Genomic DNA, 20,396 nt, shown 5'->3' on the forward strand with positions numbered 1-20,396 from the left:
GCTGGTTTGAACTTGCCTATCTCTGGTGCATGAAAATCACTGCTGTTTAAAATCTCTTTTGCAACCAGTGTGAAATTAGTTGAACACTAGACTCCTTTCCCATGGAAATGTGTCCCTGTCACAGAAGCTTACCCTCCTTGGAACTCTTGAAGGTTAAAGAAGGGACCAGCCTTGGCCAAGCACAAAGACTGAGCTGTCCTTCTCACTTCCCAGTTGGCAGATCTGTGCCAATACTTTTATACAACTTAGGGTTTAATAGGATTTCAGCTACCACTTTTGCCAATGTAGAATTTATTTTCAACTAAAAAACCTTTTTATATCCTTTGAAATATATGTTAAAACCAGATAGGATGGGTTCATTATCTCCTGGCAGGTGGAAGTAGATGGAGAAATGTGAATAGGAGCAGAAACCTTAAGAAGCTGAAATAGAGGTAGGCAGGATGGCCACAGTTCTTTTGGAGGAGGCCATTGCAAGATGAGTAAGACCAAGGTTCATGGGACCTTCAGAGAATTGCCCTTAGGAGCCAAAGGCACAGTGTTGAGACTGTGGCAGCGTGAGGAGCTTCATTATTGCAGGCCAAACAAGAACCAGCATGACTAGAGTATATTAGAAAATGCCTGACTTGAAAGATCTGTTGGCTGCTGCCACACAGAGTGATGAAGTAGCTGCTTTTTTGAAGAGGGATATATCCTGAGAAGAGAGGAGTTGAGGAAGAAAAAAGTTAACTTTTTCAGCACTGAAACTACTCTTAAACAGAAGAGAAAGTAAGTTCAAATATACTGCAGGGTACTGAAAGAGAATCAAAATGAGATATACTAAAACAGAGTGCAGAAATATATGTTTCCATTGTATTTGTAATTTTGAACTATTCTCTCTGTTTTAAAATCTTACAGCTGACAGTAAACCAAATCAAAGTCTTTCAGTGCTAGACCTTCAGTTTGAGTTCTGCATCCTGAGTTAGGGGCTAATGTCTCATGCTGCTCACTGGTAGTTGAAGTTCTTTTTCAAATGATTTGTCTGTCAGTTCCTTTTTTAATAAATCAGTCTCTGCCTCTTACAGTTTGCAGTAATTCTAAAATTGTGCTAAAAAGTCAGATACTGTGGTAAGCAATGTAATTACAACCACCATGAAGAATGCCTCATCTTTAAAGGTTTTTCAGACCTGTCAAATTACCTGCAGTGAGACAATGTGTAAAGCTGTATTACCACTCTTTTGTTGTACCTCATGTGTGAGACTTCAGAATGGAAACTAAATATACGCATACATTTAAGTGACAGCACTGGTAACTATGTCTGGAAATACTACATCTTTTGTTTATTTGCACTGTTATCATGAACTGCCTTGGAATTTTTGCTATTTCTGGAATGTGAACTTGTTTATTATTACTTCATGTTCAGAGATTGCTGTAACCTTTTCTTTTTAGGTCTTGACCATTACCGCCCGGAGGTCTTTGAACACAGTAAAAAGTTACTGCTTCACCTTTTGATTGCATTATCTTGCAATAACAACTATCAAGCCATTGCATCTGTGCTTCTTCAGACCAGAGAGATGAATGAGACCAAGACTCTGACAGTACAACCAGCATACTTACCTGAATATCTTTACACAGGTAATGAAGACAAGGAGAGCACTGTATCATACTGTCAGGTTTTGATAAATCAAAGTAATAAAGTGGCAAATATGAACAGTTCCCATTAATACTAATTCCATGTGAACTACCCTAGGGATGCATGCAATTTATTATTAGACAAATTTTCATTATATTAAAAAAGTTATCTAATGTAAGGCAAAAATATGTAATGTAGTATTTTAAAATGAATAGGGCTAATAACTTCCTGATTCCCCCCTCAGGGATCCAGAGCTACTTTAAATGAGGACAATCATTCCTCGCCCTTAAAAGAAACGCATAAATAATTCCGACACAGGAAAAGCAGCAAGAATGTGCAGCTCAGATTTTCCATTATTAAATTAAGTTTCACATGATACACACCCTCCTTTATATCACTGATACATTGCATTTCTGTCTTGAAATCTCTTTCTACATTAGGAGTCTTACTTCAGACCTCTGCTGAGGTCAGTGTTCTACTACTTTTAGCAATTTACCTGTTTTTAAGGAGTTGGTTTGAACCGATTTGTAGAAAGCTGCTAGTTAGATTTACTGCTGTCATATAATATTATTAAAAGCAGGTGTTCTGTTCCATTTTGGAGGAATCACGGAACCAATAAAGAGTTGTGGGTGTAGGATTGGTTGTCAGTAAGAGGGTGAGGAACTTTACCATACAGTAAAAAACTGAAAAGTAAAGATTCTCATATCAGTGCCATTTCCATTGTTATTTAGGAAGTAATAGGTAATTTGGTTTTATAAAAAATATTACATGATAACTTATTACTATTTTTCTGAGACACAACAAAATTATTTTAAAGTAATGAGCAGAAGGGATAAGTATTCTAGATTGATTAACTATTTTGGCCAAAGATACTTCATTCTGAATAACTTCTGTGAAAAGTTATCTCACAATAATTTCCTGTCTGGAGTTGGGTGGGTTTCTTTCCCAGTGCACATCTATTAATTATTAAATACAGAATAAAAATTTTCCATTAAAATTATATTACTGCTTTTCTGCCGAAATGAAAAACTGTTTTCATTCTTGTGTCTAAAACATGTAATTGGTACCCTGATTCTGCCCCTCTGGAATTCCAGAAGTTATCAAGATTTGGTATTTTGGTCTGGTTTTTGAGAAGCTAATATAAAGAGTGAGAGTGTAGGTGAGTAGCTATAGCAAAGAATCCTAACTGAAAATGCTTCAGCTCAGGTTTGTTCCATGTAATGTCAGGCAATTAAATTAAGAGTCTTCTCATTTGCAATGGATTTTGTCCCATTTTTCTCAGAAGGCAGTTTTTTTCTGTTGTAGGTACAGCCTAAACATGACTAGAAGTTTAACCTTAAGAAAACAGGTCTTGGTTTCTAATCTTAGTTCTGAAACTGTGGCAAGCTTTTGATCTAGCAGAACTCTTACTCAGGTGTTTCATCCTAATGCTGAAAATATTTTGTATGACGAGTCCAGTGGGTACAGTTACTAAAGCTGTTCAAAGAAGCCACACTTGTGACTTGATTTCCATTACATTTGTAAAATTAGAACAGCATAATCGTTCTGAAAATTCCACCCAGCAGTTTTTTTCCATATCAGACTAGGCCAGAGAAGTGAACTTTGCATGCACTTTGCCAACTTCTAAATTCAGTTTTAAAAAGTCCTACTTCTGAATGTAAAGAATATTCCTGGAATATTTGTTTTCCAAGTACTGTTGTCCTTGTGCAGTAAAAACAAAAATCTTGACTTGGGTAGTTTTCATTTTATTCTAGATTCTACACGTTTAGAAACAAAGTACCATTTTCACTCCCATCAGTATTTGAGGGTTGTGTTCTGCAGGTTTTCCCCGTGTTTCCCAGTGGAAGGTTTCTGCTGCTGACTCTGAAAAGAGCTGCTTGGCAGACACTTCCATCTGCAGAGCTGGCCCAACAGTGCATTCCACCTTTATCTCCTCCCCTTTGGCTGGCAGGTGGCTTTGACTTTCTGCGGGAATACCAGTCCTCTCCAGTGCCAGACTCCGGCTTGAGCTCCAGCTCCACCTCCTCCAGCATCAGCCTGGGAGGCAGCAGTGGAAATCTCCCTCAGATCACACAAGAAGTTGAGGACGTGGACACTGCTGCTGAATCAGATGAGAAAGCAAACAAATTAATTGAGTTTCTGACAACCAGGTAATGCAGATAAGCAGAGGATATGTTTGTACTCCATTTCATGAAGCAACTTAAAGGAAAATGACTGAGCTCTAATACTAATTACAGACCCCATTCCTCTTTTTTTTGATACTTACAGTGGTAGGTAGGTACTGAAAAGCACTACAGTGTCAGAAAAAAAAATCTCGCCTGACAGAAATAAAATATTTAATTGACTGATAGTTTAATGTACAGAAATGAACTAATAGAAGCAGCTAGTTTCATTATTATAAAATTAGATACAAAGTGTAAAGTGCATAGTGAAAGGCCATAGTGAAACTAATATTAACTACCAGCTACAGCCAGCAGATTCTAGGCATAATGTTAAATTGAAAAACAGGGATTTGTTTATGCTAAATATAAAATATAAGCTGTGCTGTGCTAAATACACAGCACAGCTTATATTTTAAAATACAACATAGGAATATTTATTTACTTTTATTTAAAATTATGTTTGGTTGCATGTTTCCCAGGTCATGGACCTGTAAATATCTAAGTACCTGTATAGATTATATCTTTTAACTGATTACATTTATTTCAGATAACTCAAAGAAATCTTGCACTTTGTTGTGTATTTCTTTAAGGGCATTTGGTCCACTTTGGTGCCATGAAGATATCACTCCCAAAAATCAGAACACCAAGAGTGCTGAACAGCTCACTAATTTTCTGCGCCATGTTGTATCTGTATTTAAAGATTCCAAGTCAGGTAGTAAATATTTTCTTTTCCTAACTAAAAAAATATTCCCTCACGGTCACACTTAATGTTTGTCTTGTGACTTAGTACATCTGCTTATGCAGAAGCACAGTAAATATGTCTTAACAAGGATGTATGACATATGAAAGAATTGCTTTAAAACAATCATGTTAGATTAAACTGCTCCTGAGGGTTGAATATTTCTTCAAAGCTGTTGGTAGAAAGCCTTTTGATTGATTCTGCCAGATAAAATCTCCTCTGTGTCCTGTTAGTAAAATACATCACAGCTTCTAAGTAAATATACTTTGTTAAATTTCTTCTGGCAATAAAAGTTTATTTTTCATTTATTATGGTTTTTAGAACATAGGGAATGTGCTGATTGCATGTTGAAAACTAGCACAGTCACTAATTAAATAATTTCCAAGATCAAAGCAGAATGCAGCATCAGTATTTATATTAAAGATCTTATCCAAAGCCTTCTGAAGCTGACAGAAAGACTCCTGATTCAGTTTGACTTCAGGTTTGGGAGTTTTCAGAAGTTACTGTTGCTGGCAGCCAGAATACTGGATGGCTTGAAAGTTTGTCCAGGAATTGTAAAAAAAAATAAGTCAGATTATCAATTTCATACTCCAATTTTTTTTCAGTTAATTTTCTTGCATTCTGTGCAAAACAAATGTAAAATTCTCCAAAGCACAGATGTTTCTGCACCTCCATTTCTCTGTGTCTGCAACACACACTAACGAGCATATCCTCCTCACAGAGTAGGTTCAGCCTGTTTATGACCCACAGTAAAGTCTGTAATAAAAAAGAGGGGGGAAAAATTGACATTCTGTTCTCTTGCTTAGGTTTTCATTTGGAGCAGCATCTGAGTGAAGTTGCTTTACAAACAGCTCTTTCAAGCTCTTCCAGACATTATGCTGGTCGCTCTTTCCAGATATTCAGGGCCCTAAAGCAGCCCCTTTCTGCACACGCGTTGTCTGACCTCCTGTCAAGATTGGTGGAAGTTATTGGAGAGCATGGAGATGAGATTCAGGTATGGATGTGTAAACAATGCTTCTTAGAACTGTTGATTCTGTGCATACTTAATTTCAAATTACCATTTTACAAGGTGTTGTGGAGTCGTGATGAAGAGTAGAATGTGGCCTCGAAAAAGGTTACTTCTGAGTTTGCTGAAATCATATGTACCTTAGCTAAGCCTTCATCAAGCTGTGACAATCTTACAATAGCTCTAAAGAGAACTACTAGAAAATTTTAGTAATTGTCACTCCAAATGAAATATTTGTGATGACCGCTTTTTTCCTTTGCAACTTCATTAATTTGGGTTTAAGGAATCCATCATCTGTCTGGTGATGTAATCTCACAACATGAAGTAGACACTGTCTCATTCCTCAGAAGTTAGCATGTTTAGGAGTAAAGAAATCTGCACCATCCATAATAATACAAAGCTTACATTGACTTAATTTGATACAGACCTTTCACAGCACTATGATGTTCACTCTGTTTAGCTAAACAGACTGAAATTTTACAATCAGAGACTATTTATAGCAAGATTCAAGACTTAATAAAGAGAAATACTGGCTCTCAGTAAGAAATAGACTGACATCACCTCCATATTTTATTTAGGTAATGAAACTGCCACAAGATGACAGTAATACTCTGTCACAACTGCTTGTGTAGAATTTAAATCAGTGACCTGCAAGTCAGAGGTTCAGTGTGTCATTACCAGTCCCTTGATGAGATATGTGCCCTTCTTGCATACCTTCATAGATCATTCAGAGGCAGAAAATAAAACATACTTGTAGGGACATTTTAATGTTCAGGGCAGTGGCTTTGGTATGAATGTTGGGGCTTTTTTTCAGGAGAAATTATAGGTTTCAGTAGGAGCCTCTTCCTTTTATGAACTGAAGATTTTTAAATGTTACTTTTTGGAATGTCTTTGTTAAAATGCTTAACCTCCTGCATTGGTAGGGGTATGTAATGGAGGCACTACTTACTTTGGAAGCTGCAGTGGACAATCTCTCTGACTGTTTGAAGAACAGTGATCTTTTGACGGTGTTATCACGGTAAGAATCAGTTCTTCTAACTGTATTCCTTTCAATATTTTATGACATTAAGTGTGCAGTTCTGCAGTCTAACAGCAAAAAATAATTTTGATAAGACTGACCTCATTTGTAACCTTCTGAGAATCAGACTATTTCAGCCAAATTTTGCCATGGTTGAAATAATGAAACTTTACAATATATTGTAAATTCTACCTTGCTGCCACTTGGCTATAGTCTACTTTAGCATCCTTTAAAAATGTTGTATTTTTGTACCTTTGTGTCATAAACCTGAAAATGTATCTGGGAAGGAACACGGGTTCCATAGTACTGGTTTCATGCAGCGTGTCATTCTCAGGTCAAGTATTCCCCAGGAATAAATTATCATGGCTTCTTCTCAGTAAAACTAGGGAGGATTTTTGTGTAGACATGGATTTTGTTTGATGTGTTGACCATCTTTATGAAACCCTTGGCCTGAAAGTGGACCTTTGCACATGGAGAGAAGTCACAGGCTCCTTCTGTAACGTGGCTGTTCATAGTACTGAGGGACATGAATGTCTATTTGACTCCTAATAGTAGCAACAGAACAGGTAAATAATTATTTTAAATATCCATAAGTTACCATGCTTTATGTGCAGCACAAAAATACCAGGGCTGTCGTTTCTGAAGCTGTAGGCAGGCTGCTGTGCCATGGCAGAGCCCAAGGAGTGCCTTGGAACAGAATAGAGAGGAATAAATACACTTCTACTTCCTAAAGTAAGAGCTATTTCTCTTTCTTTAGTGCACATTTCAGCAAAGAGCAAGATGGAACAAAGAGTAGGAAACACTCCAGAAAGCAGTGGGATGCAATATACTTTACCCTGACATTTAGTTCCAAGATAAGATTCTCTTCAAGTACTATGGACAGTAGAGACTCATAGTGTATGAGGTAGGAATGGGATCAGAGTCAGGAATTAGCTGTTCTCCAGGGCAAACTTCCCTTGTTTGTATCAACACAGCAAGTTCCTCTGTGCAGATAATTGATAGGTATTGTCTGGATCATCATGGGGTAGTGCATGAGGAGGCATTAGTCATTGAAATTGAAACACCTACACTTTCTGTAAACATCTTGAAGAGATCTTAGGATACAGGCAGGATAGGATGCAATGACAACAAATTTTCAGAAGGACCTGTATTGGCAAGTGCCTGTGCAACCACATGACAGGTTTCTTGAGGATAATGGGGTATATTTCTGGTTCTGATAAAGATTTTTCTGCCCACAGTTACCCAGCAAACAATTGTGAATTTGCCTGCCAGCTGTGCCAAGTTCAGGGCTTGCTCCATTGATGAGGGCATTTTAAAGACCAAAGTTGTTTTCAGTTCTGCCACTGTCCCATTGGGAATTGCCATAGGTCATTTCACAGCTCTGTATTTCTTATCCCCATGTCATTCTTGCCTATGTAGATTGTAGGCTATCCTGCTCTGGTTTGGTGCAGTGCCATGTGAATCTCATCTCTGTCAGGTCTGTGGGCCTGAGTCTGTCTTCTGGAAAAAAGAAGGCAGACTGCAATAGATGCTTTGGTGTTCTATTTCTCCCATTTAAATATTTATTTACAGTCTGAAAAATACTTAGCTTGCATCTAATATGCACCCTTTCAAGCTGTGCATTCACACAGTGTAATGGATGTTTTAAATCTTGGTTTCAGTTCATCTTCACCAGATTTATCATCGAACGCCAAACTGACCGCAAACCGGAAGAGCACGGGGCAGCTGAATATGAATCCTGCAGGCGGCAACACAGCCACTGCTGAGCGGAGTAGACACCAGAGGAGCTTCTCTGTACCCAAAAAGTTTGGAGATGTGGACAAATCCTCAGACCCACCACGCAGTGCCACACTAGACAGAATTCAGGCATGCACCCAGCAAGGCCTGTCCTCTAAAACCAGGAGTTCATCCTCTCTAAAGGACAGTCTCACTGATCCATCCCATATTAACAATCCAACCAACCTACTGGCCACCATCTTCTGGGTTGCTGTGGCTTTGATGGAATCAGATTTTGAGTTTGAGTACCTAATGGCGCTGCGGTTGCTAAATAAACTTCTGGCTCATTTGCCACTAGATAAAGCTGAAAACCGGGAGAAGCTAGAGAAGCTGCAAGGGCAGCTGAAATGGGCAGACTTCTCAGGACTTCAGCAGCTGCTCCTGAAAGGATTCACTTCCCTTACTACCACTGACCTCACACTCCAGCTCTTTAGTTTGCTGACACCAGTGTCTCGAATATCCATGGTGGATTCCTCTCAAGCTATAGGTAAAACCATTATGCTCTCCTCTCGTTCAATTTCTGTTGCATTGACATTTGGTCACAGACCTCATTCAGGTATCTGAACAAAACAAAAATTAGCAATTTTTCTTTCTCTTTGAATATAGCATAATGCACTTTTGCTTTGAGTTGGGTGAGCTTTTTTTAAATTTCGTAGAAATAATTACCTATTTCTAGAAAGTGAATCCATTGCACAACAAGGTTTTGGAGGAGAGAAATCATGTATTATTTAGCATTTCATTTCTAGGTCTTTAGCATCAAATAAAATTTCTGATTGGTGACAAAGCAAACATGTAAGGAGATACTGTCAAAACTTCTATTACCTACTTTGGTCAGTTTTTCTGTTCAATTGTTTTCAAACTATGTCAAACTGCTTGATTTTAAATTAGTGTTTCGTGGTATTTTCTCTAAAAATATAAACATCAAAAATTCTTGTACACTCTAGATAAACTACAATAGCACAATAGTGAGTGAGGAGAGAATCCTGGGTTATAGGGAAATAAGACAGCATTTTGAAATTCCCCATTATTTAGCTGAGGTTGTGGCCACTTCTTAATTATATTTCTTGAGGAGAGTTTTCTGCATTGTTCCAGATTTTTGCTCCTCTCTTTTGGTCTGAAAAACAGATACTAAGACAAATGTCCAGGCTTGACAATTAAATCATAGCAAGCCTAGACACAGCGTAGAGGAATGAATGCCATGAGCAGCCTGCCCATCTCTAAGCACCTGTGTGGTGCCTGTGTTCCAGGCTTTGGTTGGGCAATTCACACATTGAATTGCTGTGACAGTACCATCTGGAGGCATCCTTCCTTTTCCCTGAATACAAAGGAAGAGTAGGGAAACCATGATGCTAATTTCAGCAACTTGTTTAATTGTGTATAATGAGAGGGAATGAACAAATTTCATAGAACAAATTCTTTCTTTTCAAAAAGCAGATTATATCCAAGTACAATTAGTTGACTTCTGGGCTCCCACCTGAACTAGAGCAGCTTTTGTTATAGCTCTCTGTTACAGCTGCTGCAGGTATTTCATCAACCACTTTGAGCTATGAGTTGGATCTGAATCCCAGTTCCAGACAGCACTTAAGCTAATTACAGCACTTGGAACTTGGTGCATTTTTATTACCTTGAACAGTGTAAAACAGTGGAAGCTGTGCCTGGCAGCTGACCAGAACAGTTGTTTATTAATCAATGCTCACTGAATTTCTTTTTGTGTTTTAGCAGCTGTAGTGAAAATGCCACTGGTTAAGACTGTCAATAAGCCAGTTAAGTGGAAAAGATAAAAATTATCTCTAAGAGAAATGGGCAGTAGTGTTCGCAGAAATAAGCTCATGCTTTACAAGAGTATTGTTGCCTAAATGACATACTGGATTTTCAAATTAAGGCCCCTTTAAGACAAATGTGGCTTGGCCAGTGGTATGACCAACTAGACAGGGTCTGTGTGAGTTTGTGGCTAATGTAGTATTGAAACTGTGACCTTCCATGAAACACCAATTTAAAGATCACTGTGGCTCTTGCTGTCCAGAATATATGTTTTATTCTGTATTTTCTTGTTCTAGGATTTCCACTGAATGTTTTGTGTCTCCTGCCCCATTTAATTCAGCATTTTGACAGCCCAAACCAGTTTTGTAAAGATATAGCTGAAAGGATTGCTCAGGTATCAAAATCATTTGCTGTTTTGTACATCCTCAAACTCTATGAATGCAGATGCCTTGTTCTTGATATGTTTTGATGTTTATATTTAATTAGGTTTGTTTGGAGGAGAAGAATCCCAAGCTATCAAATCTTGCACATGTCATGACCCTTTATAAAACACACAGCTATACAAGGGACTGCGCTACCTGGGTAAATGTGGTTTGCCGTTACCTTCACGAAGCATTTGCTGATATTACTTTGAGTATGGTTACATATCTGGCTGAGGTAAGTTTTCAAAAACTTTTCACTGTTCTAACTCTTCTGTTGCCCAGCAGTCCAAAGAGATGAAATGTGCCAGCAAATTAGTGGGAGCTCTGCATCTGTTATTTATAATTAAAAAATAAAAGCAGGATTTGGCAGAAAAAAAAAAACCAGAATTACTTTAAAAAACAATATTTAACACTAAAACAATAGCTGATACATCTTAAAGCAGATTCCTTCATCAGCCAATTGGATTTTCCACTGTGAAAGTGAGAAGAAACTGGACATTTATTTAGATCCCATTGAGGAAAACCAGAAGACTAATTCCACAATGGGTTTTCCAGCATAGTAAGATATAAGGATCTGGTTCTTGATGCAAATTTGAATGCGTTCCTCTAACACTGAATGGGATCATCTTGCTGCAAAGGTTTTCCCATGTTCATTTTCACCTGTGGAGTTTAATGCTAATGCAGTGTTGTTACTGGGGCTCCAAGGTTCAGTTCTGGTCTTTAGCACAAAGCTGCTTGATATTGCCCCCCTTGTTGTCAGATCACTTTCAGGACAACAATTTATTACAGGGTTCTCAGATTTATCTCTTCCCTGCTGAATTGCCTTCAGTCTCCCCTCTCATCCAGGGAGAAGACGGTTCTGCAATCACAGAATCACAAAATCATTTTTAGGCTGGAAAAAACCTTTGAGATCATCAAAGGTCACCAAATCTAACTCTGCCAAGTCTACCACTAAACCATTTCCCTCGCTGCCACATTTACACACCTTTTAAATATCTCCAGGGATGATGAATCCGCCCTTTTCCTGGGCAGCCTGTTCCAATGCTGGGAAACTGTTTTCATGAAGGAATTTTTCTGAGCAGTTAATCTAAACCTTCCCTGGCCTGAGACCATTTCCTCTTATACTATCAGTTGGTACTCTGGAGAAGGGGTTGACACCCACCTCTCTACATAAATTAACTAACATCTGCCAAAGGTTCTATAAAAAACCCTCAGGCATCTCTGATACTGGCTAGTCACAAATTTGCAAGAGCCTGAAAAGCCAGGTGCTGCTCCCACGCTCACTTAAGGCTCCAGAACAAACTAGGCTCTGCTGTGTCAAGCTGCTTCCTCACCTTGCTTGCGCATGGAGCCTCTAAGCAATCAATTACATATGATCTTTAGTGATGGTGAAAGCCATTGAAGGTTCCTGTAGGAACCTTAAACAGGACCTTGAGGTTTTTCATTCTCTTTTCAAGTCCAAATACTCTAGATGACATTGAACCCTCCAGAGTCAAGTGTCTTCTTCCCAGGGGAAGCTTGTATTCCTAATAAAAATATGCTATTAAAACTGTATTTGTAATAAAGAAATGCTGTAAAAAATGGAAATGTTCAAATTCTTTCTCTGCTTTCCCAGCCTTCAGAAAGCAGTTGCCCCTCTGTTTTCCCTCTGTGCTCTCTGTACGGTCACTAATGCTGCACCACCTCCACAAAGGCCATTGCTCCTGATCCTGCTCCCCTTGAAATGGGTTGAGACATGCATGTGGAGACTCTTTTCTGCACGGCTTCCCCTTGCTGTAGGTTGGCACCACCTACTGTATCCACAGCAAGCCAGGCAGGCTTTTTACTGTAATTAAGACACATTCCTCACATAGCACCAGCAGCAGCAGGATGACAGAGTTGTAAGCACTGACTTCCTTTCTCTGTATTTACATTGAGTACAGCTCTGTTGAGTCATGTCTGGAGAATATTTATATGGGCATAGAGTAGCTGCCAGTCTAGTGGTGTAGCAAAAGACAAGAAACCATCTTATTCAGGCTGCTGTGGCCTTGAATATTTTTTTCCCAGCTTTCAGAATGTTTGCTCTTTTCTTCTTAGTTAATCCCCAGGTCAGGATAAACAATGTGCCCCTGTTTCCTATAAACCAGCTGTGGGATATACTGTCAATTGGTAAAGCCAAATAGGTTAAAAGCCCCACTGGGCAACCTGCACTTGAATGTTAAAGCCACACACAGCCTCAAGCTTTTAACATTCCTGGTTCAGTCCCCAACCCTTGGGACAGAGGGATATTGTGAGACAGGCAGTGCTTAAGAATAACAAAGGAAATTGTATTGCAAAGGTGACCCTTTCAAACACAGGTGTAGCTTCAGAAGGAGACACTGTATTTAATTTAATTACTTAAATTAAGACTATGAAAACAAATGCTCTCAGCACAGTAAAAGTTTCAATTATTGCCACTCAGATAAAATTTTGTATTTAACCAGTTCAATGGGAAGTCATTGCTTGTCATCAAGGAGTATGATTCCAGCACAAAATAAAATATTTAAGCTCTGTTATTATGCAAATCTCACAGTGACAAGTAATGCTCCTTAATTAGTTTTACATATTCTCCATTCATGAAAAATTTTAATTTCTCCTAGAAAACAACTGGGAAGTCTCAATCTACAGATGAGGAAAAATCACTATTCAGTAGTGCAATAGAACTCTCAACCTTCAAAACCAAAATAAGATCAGCATGCAAACATATTACTGAAACCTTACTTTGGTTTTATGCTAGATTTTTTCAGATTAGTTTTTGAAATTTAAACTTTAATCATTGCAGCATACTTATTCTTGGCATATCTCAATTGGCATGTTAAACTGGTGACTCATTAAGTCCAGGATCATGTTCAAACTTAAGTAGCTAATGTTATTCATAGAGAAGAAAGGACAAGAATCCATAGTGCATAGTAATATGCTTATGGTAGATTTTTCCACCTCCTCCTTGTTAGATGGTGGTAACAACATAAGCATTTATAACCTGTTCAAAACCAAAAGATCAGTAGAAACTAAACTATCTGTATTGCAAAGGGAAGCATGCCCTAAATAAGCATTAATCTGAGAAATGGCTTGTCTCTCAGACATGGCTTTTGAGATCATCAAATTTTATCTTTATCAAATCTTGTTTGTTTGACTGCATGGCATTGCCTCAGAGCTGGGTATCTCTTCACAGCCCCTGTCAGGCTGGGAGGGACAAAGGGAACTGTCTCCTGTGGTAGGACCCCAGCAGCCCAGACAGCCCTTGAAGGACAAGGGTCTCCTCTCCACTTCGTTCTGGGGTGGTTGTTGCTTCAGGAAGAGGGCAAATGTTGCTAATGCAGTGTGGACTCCTGAGCCCAGATAAGACCCCAATAGTTACCACACAGAACAAGAGAGGAATCCACAATTGTTCAAAACAGGTCATATGTACAAGAGTCCAAAAAAAAAAAAAAAATTCTGAGAACAGCTGTATTTCTTTCTACAAATACAGTGGAAACTCTTTGTCCTGGAATTCTGTTATCCAAGTGATGTGTTACCTCTACTCCATCTTGCTGCTATTTTTGTTACTTCAGAATTCATATTGCACCAAAGGCATGTTAAGGCTGCTATTCTTTTTCTAAACAGAAATACTCTTTCTTATTGCAAATTCATTATGTGTGTAAGGACACACTTGGACTGCCAACCATCACATATAATCATCTGAGCAAGTGAGAACTGACACAGTCCCCAGATATGTCAGGTCTAAGGGCCAAGAGCTGTTTCAGTCAACAAATACTTTTGACAACAAATTTGTACAAACTGTTGTGGAAATTACAAACTTTCAGAGCTAAGATTCTTATAACAGCTTTCTAAACACCATTTGAGACGAAATTCCCATTATTTCCTAAGAATTCATTTTCCTATTCCAAAAGGGATTGTCTGATGCAGCAGCCTCTGTTAGAGAACAAAAAAAAATTCTTTCTGTCATCCAGATACTTTCTTCTAATCCTGCACTGAAATGGCTGATGTGCTGCATGCATCACATAAACTAATTGCAAACGAGGAATCAAACTTTCCATTGCAAGATCCTAATAGAAGGCATAAAACCCCTTAGTAACCCTGTTTTGAAAAAGAATTGCTAAGCACATTTTCAGTAAAGGTATTTGAGGGGCTGACAGTGTCTAAGAGCTGAAGCAGGTTGCCAAGCCTTTAATTTAAAAATTCTTCCTATCTATTTGTAGAGGAATAGATAAGTATGATGAGTTTCCTTTACGGTGCTGTTAATGGAATTTGCTCTCTTTGTTTTATGAATCACTAATTGCTACCCACTTTTGCTGATGAAAGAAATCAGAAGATATTTAGTGGGATAAAATAGGTTCCATTTGCACTGGCATGAAACATTCTCATTCAGTAAAAGCAGGAACCTGATCCTTTTATATCCTTAGAAGGATATATAACAATTACCATAGTCCACTTGGATAAGAATTGAAATTTTTCTCTGATGGAAGGCAGGAAGCAGCTTAGAGTTTTTATAAGCAATTTTTTTTCTAGAATCCAATAACTTAAATAGCCAGTGTTAGAACTTTTTTGTCAGCCTGAATTGGGAGGGTGGTGTCTAGTATTGAGGCTCTGATAACCTCCAGCAAAAACGTTTGATTGCCTTTGAAATTTGTGGGGTGGGACAGTGCCTGTCACCAGTAAAAGAACATGCTGCCTGCCAGGAAATTCTCAGCTGAGATATTTCACTCATATACAAACAATTCATGGCTGTCTGTATGCCTCTGGAATTACTGTAACACATATGTATGAGCATTTTCAGGATTCATTGTGGTATTCCAAGATCTACACTCAGGTGTCTGAAAATTCCAGGATTTAGATCAAGCCCTTCTTTGTATTACTCTCTACAGTAATAGGGGCCAGGGACTCCACCCCCTCCTAAACAGAAAATGTTTCTTTGGCACTTAGAGCCAGTGAGCACTGGCAGTGAAATATATTTGATAAATATTTATTGATGTCTGAATAGTAGTAGTTTTGTTTCTTCAGCAAGTTTTCTTTTTTCTCACTGACTTCCAGCAAATGTAGACATAAAAAATCCTCCCCTGTTTTTATTGGATGTGCTTACCCAGTTACAGTATAAATTTTACCTACCAGTTTACTCAACTGCTGAATGTGTTTTCTGGATAAGTTAGGGCAGGCATATATAAAATATAACAGGCTGGCATTTGTCTCCCATCTTAACCTCTTTTTTGCTTCATGCCTGTATACCATCGTCAGTTGTGAAATTATTGTAAAATGGCATTGCAGAATCGGTGAGTGAAGGGAGATGAAGAGTACAATTGCTCTTTGTGAAACTAGTAGCTTTCTGCTTAAGAAGAAATGTCTCAAAATTTTGTTATATTCACTTTTCTTTTAAAAGCTGCTAGAAAAGGGCCTTCCTAGTATGCAACAGTCCCTCTTACAGATGATCTACAGTCTTCTTAGTTATATGGACCTGTCAGCTATTCCTGTGAAGCAGTTTAACATGGAAGTGCTAAAAACCATTGAAAAATACGTACAGGTAAATACCATATTGTCTCTATATTACTATAGGAACTTAGCAGCATTTGCTCTCCTAATTTGATTTTCTGTGTAAGAATTTAAGACTAGATTAGCAGGGGAGGGCTGCAAGTATCTGGTGTGGTACAAAGTTTGTAAACATCCTGATGTCTCATGGCCTGTGCATTCCCAGAGAAGATTCCTGGCTGTGTTTTCACTGTGGGGGAAGGTTGGGCTTCAGCCTTGGAGTACCTCAGAGCAACCTTAATACCACTCAGAGCCTGAGTGACCATTCTTTAATTACTAGCACAAGGGAGGTGTGGCATAAGCCCTTCTCCTCAGAGACCTCTGAACCTAATTCTTGACAAGTGAAAAATACATGGGAGTACTAGGAATTCACAGAGGTAAAAACCCATGTCAGGTCACCTTTTTTGTTAAATGGGGATTCTGCTATGGCCCTTATATTTATTCATACTGATTAAGACACTCAGGTAGGAGATTTAAAATCCTCTGCCAAGTTGGCTTTATCCACAGGTCTCCCAGCTTGTGGGCCAGTTCCTTAACAGTGACACCTTAGGCATATCTTGGTCTCTGATGTTGAAATTATTCTGCAATTACACAGAGACCTTGTCACTGGCCAAGAGAGACAAAGAATATGGATGTTCTGATTTTACATTTTAATTATGTGGCAAAAAAATACAACTGTGAAATTTAAATAATCTTGAATGTGTGTGAATCTCACTTTCTGTTTGCTGAGTAAATATATTATTTCTAGAGCATTCACTGGAGAGAAGCCTTGAATATCCTGAAATTAGTAGTTTCTCGTTCTGCCAGTTTAGTTCTACCTTCCTATCAACATAGTGATCTTTCAAAAATGGAAATACATCGAGTGTGGAACAGTGCCTCCAAGGAACTACCAGGGAAGACTTTGGAGTTTCATTTTGATATTTCAGAGGTATTTTTTGTAGTTTTGTTTCTTAACACCTTAATTCTGTCTTCTCACTGGACTCTCTTACAGCAGTCTTTATCCTGCAAACCCTTGTAACTTCATAGAACTAAATGGTCCTGGTGATTTTAATGAGTCCTAGTAACTTTATTGTTAAGAAGCTGCAGAACTGTTTGCAGGATTATAGATTATTTGATACAGATAATAATGAGCTGTTGAATTTAAAAGGAAATGCAAGCATAAAAAGGCATATGGTACTATTTGCTTTCCTGTCAGTATAGTTCTGAAAAATGCTGAGTATTCTATTGTCAATCCAAGAAAGCATTTCAATACCTATTGGAAAAGGGCCAAAGTGTTCAGCACTCTTAGGAAAAAAAAATTTAAAATATGCAAGAGGTGCAGATTTGAAATAAACCTAATAAGCTTTCTTTTCTTATATCAGGAATGTGTGTGGCAATTGCTGTGAGTATTATCTATCTATGAATATAAGCTCTGTTTGCTAAGTATGGCAATTGCTACTCAGACATCCACAGTGGAAAATAAGAAACCTACCAAGTGATGTGAAATTTGCTGTACTCCTTGTTTTGTCCCTGTCTATGATCTTCAAAATAATCTTTTCCTCCAACTGAAGCAATATGGCTCTTCTAAGTTCATCCTGAAGCAGGGTGCTACTGAATAATTCCTCTCTGTTTAAGACTCCAATTATTGGGAGACGCTATGATGAACTGCAGAGCTCTTCTGGGCGAGATGGCAAACCCAGGGCAATGGCTGTCACTCGAAGCACTTCTTCAACCTCATCAGGATCTAACTCCAATGTCCTTGTTCCTGTGAGCTGGAAGAGACCCCAGTACTCTCAGGTAGGTAGCCCACTATTCATTAGCAAGTTGCAGTCAGAGCAGCTGCATTAACATATGCTTGGGTCTTTAAATGCTTGTGCCCTCTGCCCTGTGCAGCCTGGGGGCAGTGGCAGCACAACATCTGACCTGTGTGCTGTCTTTCTTGGACTCAAAAATGGACTGAGTTCTGTCAATCTTCTATCCCAAAGCTGTTTTTCTTTCAGCTTACAGGAAATGCATCTCTTTCAGACCTCTTCAGTCTAGGTCAGATTTAAGTAAACACAACGCGAGTTCAGATTTTAGCAAGGGTAGATAGCTTGTGCAACTTTTAAGGTTTTCTTGGGAAATTCAATAAAAAGAATAATTTTCTTAGAAATTATATTTGATTACTTTAATGATTTTGTTTATCCGCCAGTTAAAATAAAGCCATGCAGAGTAAACTTATTTTTTGCTCTTTTCTCTTTTTTAATATATTAGGTTATACAGCAGTGACTCAGGCCCAATTCTGAAAAAAAAATTATGCATGTGCTTAATTTTAGGTTTCTGAACTGTCTTTTTGAAGTGATGCATATGAGCCAATGTTTTCTTAATATATTCAATGGAATTTATAGACTAATTTAAATATAATAAACAGCAAAATCATTAACAGCTATTTTTATGTTTCTTTGATGCATAGTTGCTCTGAAAGCAATCCTTTGAGCATTTAATGACTAATTCTTTGTTTAGTTCCTCCTAATTAAAAATTGCTAATGTATGTTACTAGCCACAGGGAGAATGCGTGGTTAAAAAATGCTCACTTGAGAAACATCTTGTTTTCTAGAAAAGGACAAAGGAAAAGCTGGTGCATGTCCTTTCCCTGTGTGGTCAGGAAGTTGGGCTGAGTAAAAACCCTTCAGTAAGTAGCCTTGTATTGACCAGTTTTTGTTTCATTGTGTCCTGAGCGTTGAAAGTGAAGAACTGTTTTTCCCAGGGTTGCTGACCAGATTTGTGTAGGTCTGAAGCCACTGCTGTCACTGTCCTTTGTACTGGCCCAGGCTGTGTTTCTCAGCAAATGGACCAAGGAGTGGATGGCTTTCTCCAAGTAAATCCAAAGATTTACTTTGGGGGCTATGTGTGGTTTTTCTGTGAGAATCTCTGATGCTGTAGAGTTTACTTTTGCCATCTCAGTGGGTAGAGAGTAACAAACTCTGTATTAACAATCCAGAGCCTTTCTAAAGTAAAAAATTATATTACAGAAATACAATAGGAGAGGAAAGGGTGTGTGTGTCTGATTTTTCCATTAGACACTAGTTCTGATGTTGCTCTTTAAAAATTAGTGTTATCTGGTGCCAGGAAAAGGGTGATTGATCACCCAGGGTGGGAAACTTTTAAAATATTTATTAAATATTTTCTACAGAAAAAAAGAAAATCTTCTGAATGCTTTTGAACATGGTATATGTCACTTCTATAATGGAGAACAGGTCCTTTGTTTCTGCAAGACAGGAACTGTTTAATTTGTGCAACTAAATTGCAGATACAAGTATACTCAGCAGGAAAGAAAAAAATACGGCTTGTTGTATTTTCTAATCTTGACATATTTTTTAACAACTTGTTAACTGGAGGGTTTTTTTAAATGAACTTATTGTATCATCCCCTTGACAGTATTTTCTCTGCTAAGTTCTCTGAATTTTGTTCCTATATATGTATACAAACATCCAGGCAACATCAATCTGCAGCCTTTAGGAGGTAGCTGTAATATTCTTGGATGTGTTCCCACAGTATGAAGTTGTTTCTTTGTACAAGTTTAATCTGAAGGCACCTGTCCAACATAAATAATAAAGAGTGTTCTAAAAATACTCAGTGAAGGAATTAGGTGTGTACTGGAAATACAGTCTTCTGAATAACCAATTACAGCTTTTAGGAAGAAACAACCAGAGGGAACAGTTTGTAACAAAAGAAATCCTTTGTATTGTAGGTGATTTTTTCTTCCTGTGGTGATTTGGATCTGATTGAGCACCAGACGAGCTTGGTCTCTTCAGAAGACGGAGCAAGGGAGCAGGAGAACATGGATGATTCAAACAGTGAACAGCAATTCAGAGTCTTTAGGGACTTTGATTTCCTAGATGTTGAGCTGGAAGATGGGGAGGTACAGTATATTTTCTCTGAAATGGCTTTTTTATTAAAACACTTTTTTACTCCTTCTGCTTAACACTTCTCTTCTTGTAACATAAAACTTTAACTGCGTAGCTATAAATGTACTTTAGGTTCAGATTATTTATGATCTTGACTTAGTGTTTATTTCAGTAGCGTAACAGTAAAAAGACTACCACACCCTTCCTTTCTGAATCTACTTTAGGAAACACTGCAAAACTGGTAGTGGAAAATAAAGCCTCTGTTCTAGTACCTTTTTGGTGAACTTACTTTTAAGTGAACTTATTTTAAATACAATTAGTAAAAAATTAAATTGTTAAGAAAATATATATATTTCCTGATTAAAAACATATAAAATGAAATTGTTCCAAATCTGTTGGTTCATAAGGAACCCTCTGAGACATTAATTCAGGCCTTCAGGCTGCTGTTATTGCTGCAACTGCCAATGAAATCACTTAGAGCTGTACCTTCCACTCTGCT

General features: G+C 38.0%; 1 protein-coding gene across 7 annotated transcripts in view; it reads left to right on the forward strand.

The window, feature by feature from the left end:
- Positions 1–20,396, forward strand: part of FRY (FRY microtubule binding protein) — a 225,272-nt gene that overhangs the window by 176,153 nt on the left and 28,723 nt on the right. For all 7 annotated transcript variants that reach the window (XM_054272258.1, XM_054272257.1, XM_054272262.1 and 4 more), the window contains 13 exons: positions 1,426–1,611; positions 3,561–3,759; positions 4,362–4,483; positions 5,317–5,504; positions 6,440–6,534; positions 8,196–8,797; positions 10,368–10,465; positions 10,558–10,728; positions 15,886–16,026; positions 16,780–16,959; positions 17,646–17,807; positions 18,607–18,681; positions 19,741–19,911. In XM_054272258.1, coding sequence (XP_054128233.1) covers positions 1,426–1,611; positions 3,561–3,759; positions 4,362–4,483; positions 5,317–5,504; positions 6,440–6,534; positions 8,196–8,797; positions 10,368–10,465; positions 10,558–10,728; positions 15,886–16,026; positions 16,780–16,959; positions 17,646–17,807; positions 18,607–18,681; positions 19,741–19,911 — 2,390 coding nt within the window. The remainder of the gene's footprint in view (positions 1–1,425; positions 1,612–3,560; positions 3,760–4,361; positions 4,484–5,316; positions 5,505–6,439; positions 6,535–8,195; positions 8,798–10,367; positions 10,466–10,557; positions 10,729–15,885; positions 16,027–16,779; positions 16,960–17,645; positions 17,808–18,606; positions 18,682–19,740; positions 19,912–20,396) is intronic.

This window comes from Melozone crissalis, unplaced genomic scaffold (genome assembly GCF_028551555.1).
Source record: "Melozone crissalis strain CALT ecotype California unplaced genomic scaffold, PUWL_Pcris_2 ptg000013l_1, whole genome shotgun sequence".
Classification (NCBI taxonomy): domain Eukaryota; kingdom Metazoa; phylum Chordata; class Aves; order Passeriformes; family Passerellidae; genus Melozone; species Melozone crissalis.